This window comes from Sinohyriopsis cumingii, chromosome 14, assembly GCF_028554795.1.
Source record: "Sinohyriopsis cumingii isolate HCF-2022 chromosome 14, ASM2855479v2, whole genome shotgun sequence".
Classification (NCBI taxonomy): Eukaryota; Metazoa; Mollusca; class Bivalvia; order Unionida; family Unionidae; genus Sinohyriopsis; species Sinohyriopsis cumingii.
Window position 1 is genome coordinate 102,646,353 of NC_142974.1, and position 3,984 is coordinate 102,650,336.

The 3,984-nt window shown below is 35.0% G+C and overlaps 1 protein-coding gene across 1 annotated transcript; it reads right to left on the bottom strand.

Moving 5' to 3' along the window:
• Positions 1-740: 740 nt before the first annotated feature.
• Positions 741-1,966, bottom strand: LOC149784512 (transmembrane protein 79-like). Its single transcript, XM_089933281.1, has one exon. It carries the CDS (start codon positions 1,918-1,920, stop codon positions 1,336-1,338), a length of 585 nt encoding a protein of 194 aa, XP_089789407.1. The 5' UTR covers positions 1,921-1,966; the 3' UTR covers positions 741-1,335.
• Positions 1,967-3,984: the final 2,018 nt, after the last annotated feature.

Genomic DNA, 3,984 nt, shown 5'->3' on the forward strand with positions numbered 1-3,984 from the left:
ACTGGTCTATTGATTTTAATAAGGGCCGGATTAAAGGGATGGGACACGTGCCCCGGGTCCCCCTTATTTATGGGTAGTGGAGACCTCGTATTCATGGATAAAATTACATTTGTTTATATAAATCATATATAGATCTAAACCATCTAATACTTAACCTACTAGATCTAAAACAATTATATACATATAAGGTCATTTTAAAGATTGCTTTCAGGGTCGATTTGTAGATCAACAAGGTCTCTCCCATCTCAAGTGTCCCACGCCCACTCCAACCCCTCCCCAACAGGTCTTACTCCGGTATTGCTTGTAATTACATTCGAAGCACATACATTAATTCACTAATTCAATCAAAACTCTGGGTGGTGAAGTAAAAAGTAGGTTAGTTCCACTACACTTCAGTTTTCAACTGAATTTTTGCACAAGTGCCCGTTTTGAGACACTATATACAATGAGGTCAAAATCAAGGTCGCGTTCTGGAATATAACTCTCGCTAAAGACGTGAGGAGTTTGTACAGCTGTGCCACATGGTGAAATTGTCTTTAAACAAATGCAACCACTATAGTGCCAGGTTATCTGTTTAATAAAAAATACTCAAAACAGTAAGGAAATGTAAAGCGGGGAGAATTGTCCCTGGTGGGTGTCCCGCCAAATTTGGTTTTCGTTATCTAGGGGGTGACCGCCAACGAGATAAGAAAAATGTTATATAATGTGTCCCATGATAACACTTTATAACACATAGGAAGTACCAGAGATAAGAAAAATTGAATATAATGTGTCACAGGTTGTACTTTATAACACATAGGAAATAACAGAGATAAAAGAAATGTTATATAATGTGTCACAGGTAACACTTTATAGCTATTGTCTAGATCAAATGAAACCCAAATAAATAAATAAAATAGATAAATAAATAAACAAATACAATTCAATAAAGTTGAAGCAAATTGAAATAAAATTTAACTTATATATTATTTCGATAAAATGGTTGTGGTGAGAGCCCCGGTGTAAAGTCTGGAACGCACAGGACTGCAGGATAATCTCCGTAGAACTCCATTGGAAGGAAAACGATGCATTCGTCCCCATAAAATCGACTTCTTTGCAAGCAGTGCTGTTTCTGGTTAGAAATGTTAAATGCCCAGCCCTTAATCATTGGCAAATCAGTTTTACTCATACGAAAGCGTGAAAAGTTGGATACATATTTCATGGAGAGAAACGCAACAGCAACTGGCAACTTCACTCGTTAATAATAACTTTCGAGCCGTTTCATTCCAAAGTCTGTTTACCTATTTCAAGAATCACTTCTTATGAATTCAGTGTCAGACTGTGAAAATACCGGAGTTATTTAGGAGTGAGAAATAACAGAGGTCCTCTCCATAAAACGCAAAATAGTAAGCAAACAATCATAGAGTAGTTAATGAATACTGTCATAGCAAACCCCATGGCTCTATTCACGGGATGAGATCTGTACCCAATCCAAAACACAGCTCGGCTAAACACGAACAGTACTGTTAGGGTAGGTATCACACGTACACACGTAGATTCAAGATATGAAGCCAGGCCCAGCTGAAGTGGAAAATTCAACAAGAATTGTTCTATAGTGTTCTGAAGACATCTTTTGTCCACTTCAACAAGATGTTCACCTTTGCCACCAACCGGGTCTATCGCGTTGGTCATTAACCGAGTCAAGGCGATAACCTGAATGCCAGCGATGATAGGAAGAAGGGATACACACTGCCATCGTATTGCAAATATCACACGCTCCATGGGTGATTCCAGAATATAGCTCGGAATTGGTAAAACAAATGAACCCAAATTAAAAAGTACAGCGCTTGTACATATTCCAGTAACACTATGGCGTACAACTTTACCTCGATCCTCAGGAGACGAGCTACCCATCTTTGCTGTGTTACGACGCTTAGGCATGTAGTGTTAGAAGAACAAGACACTCCTACTAACCTAAATCTAGAGCGATAATGAAAGGCCACTGTGTCTGTTTTAGAAAGAGCAACAGGTCAAGCGTGCTATCCTTCCAGTCGCGTTATAGTTGATCAAGAGTCCCACTGTATGAATAAACATACATACACACACACACACACACAGAGATATATATATATATATATATATATATATATATATATATATATATATATATATATATATATATATATATATATATATATATATATATATATATATATATATATATATATATATATATATATATCTGTGTGTGTGTGTGTGTGTGTGTATTGCGCAAAACTAGCTTATATATATAACAATGAATAGTGCAATACTAGCTTTTAACCAGCCTAAGCGCTTTCGACTATAAATGAGTCGTTTTCAAAGGCAAATATAAAGCACAGACAAGACAAACAGAAACACAAGTAGATGTTAGATAATTGTTTGATATGTTAGAGAATTGTTAGACGTGTTAGAGAATTGTTAATTTGGCCCCTACTTAAGTTACGTAACTACACATGCACTGAAATGTACGGAGGTCTGGGTCATTTGGCTCTCTCGAATTTTGTGGCAGTGTAATGGATACGCGAACCATGGCCTGGGTTAGAAACGAAGTGAATAGCAATCGACCTACCCCATCGTGTTGTGCTCTAGATGGCAATACGAATTTTGACAAAGATTAAGTAAAATTAAAATACAAATGATGCTCGTTCATATATTGAAGGTAAAGAAACGTAGAATTTATATCAGTTTGGAAGTGTTACGAGTCCATGATCTTAAAAAGTAACAGAAAAGAGTGAAGAGAGCAAGCTTTGTAAAATTTAACAAATAATTTGTTTCCTTAGAATAAAAAGTGAGAGAAAATAAAATGAGAAAAAAGAACTTACGGTATTGCGAATAAAGTAAAATAAAAAATAAATAATCCAAGAATTAAAACACAAGTCCTATCAATGAAGGTCCAAAGTGAATCACAGTTCAAATCCCGATGAAAATCCAAAATGGAAGGCGATAGCGTCTGTAATAGTCAGCATTGTACTGATGGGTCAACAGTCTCTTGTTGAATCACAGAGAATATTATTCCAGTTTTTGAATTACGTATACATGTAAATTTCAGTAAATATCTTTGTCCAAGAGCACTGTTGTATTTTCAAGGAAAATAATCACTTGAAATTCAATAATTTGAAGAAAATAAAACCTCAGCCCAAACTGGACACAACATAAAACAACTTGTCATCTCAAGTGTTAAGGCACGACTGATATAACCTTTAACACAACATCGGTTATAAGACTAACTAACGCAAAAAAGATTCCCGAATGGGGGTCAAGAGTTTATCCTTCTGAAAAAAGAAGTTTGTTTATCAATTAACACATGCTTGATGTCACGTAGTAAAGATATGACCTAACTCAACCGAATGATTCTTACTCTGAGAAGGATAATAATTTTTTTAAAAATAAATTGTTTACGGAAACTGTCACTGATCTTGAAACAAGGTCAGCAACTAGATACAATGTTTGTATTATTAGTTGTTTCATCGAAATAAGAAATAAAACAAAAATCAGTTTGGTCAAACAGAACTGAACTCTATTCTGGACAATATCAAATCCAGTAAACAATATTACATTACAATATTATGGAATGAAACAATTAAAACTAACAAACAAACAATTAAATAAAATATCCATAACATAATAATGTTGTATGAACTGTTTAGTTGTAAAATAAAAACTCTCTTGTCTTTTAAGGACGTCATGTACATTATGACATCATAATTATGATGATGTCAGGAAAGTCTCCATGGATGAGATCAAAACGCATCTGCTTGATATAAGAGAACAGCAAGCGACATTATTTCTGCATTTTTTAAAAAAAGTTAATGAATAACACATAAAGCTGCAAAGTATGTATGCAGATGCAATCTGGGATGGCTGCTACTTGAATCAAGGGATCCCGGTACTAATAATACTGAAAAATGGGAACCAGCCTAGAACGAGGTGCACATAATATAAAGCATAATTGAGTTTGGCTTG

Excerpts from the sequence above, each read along its gene's own strand:
- LOC149784512 (XM_089933281.1), bottom strand. The coding sequence starts at position 1,920 with ATGCCTAAGCGTCGTAACACAGCAAAGATGGGTAGCTCGTCTCCTGAG.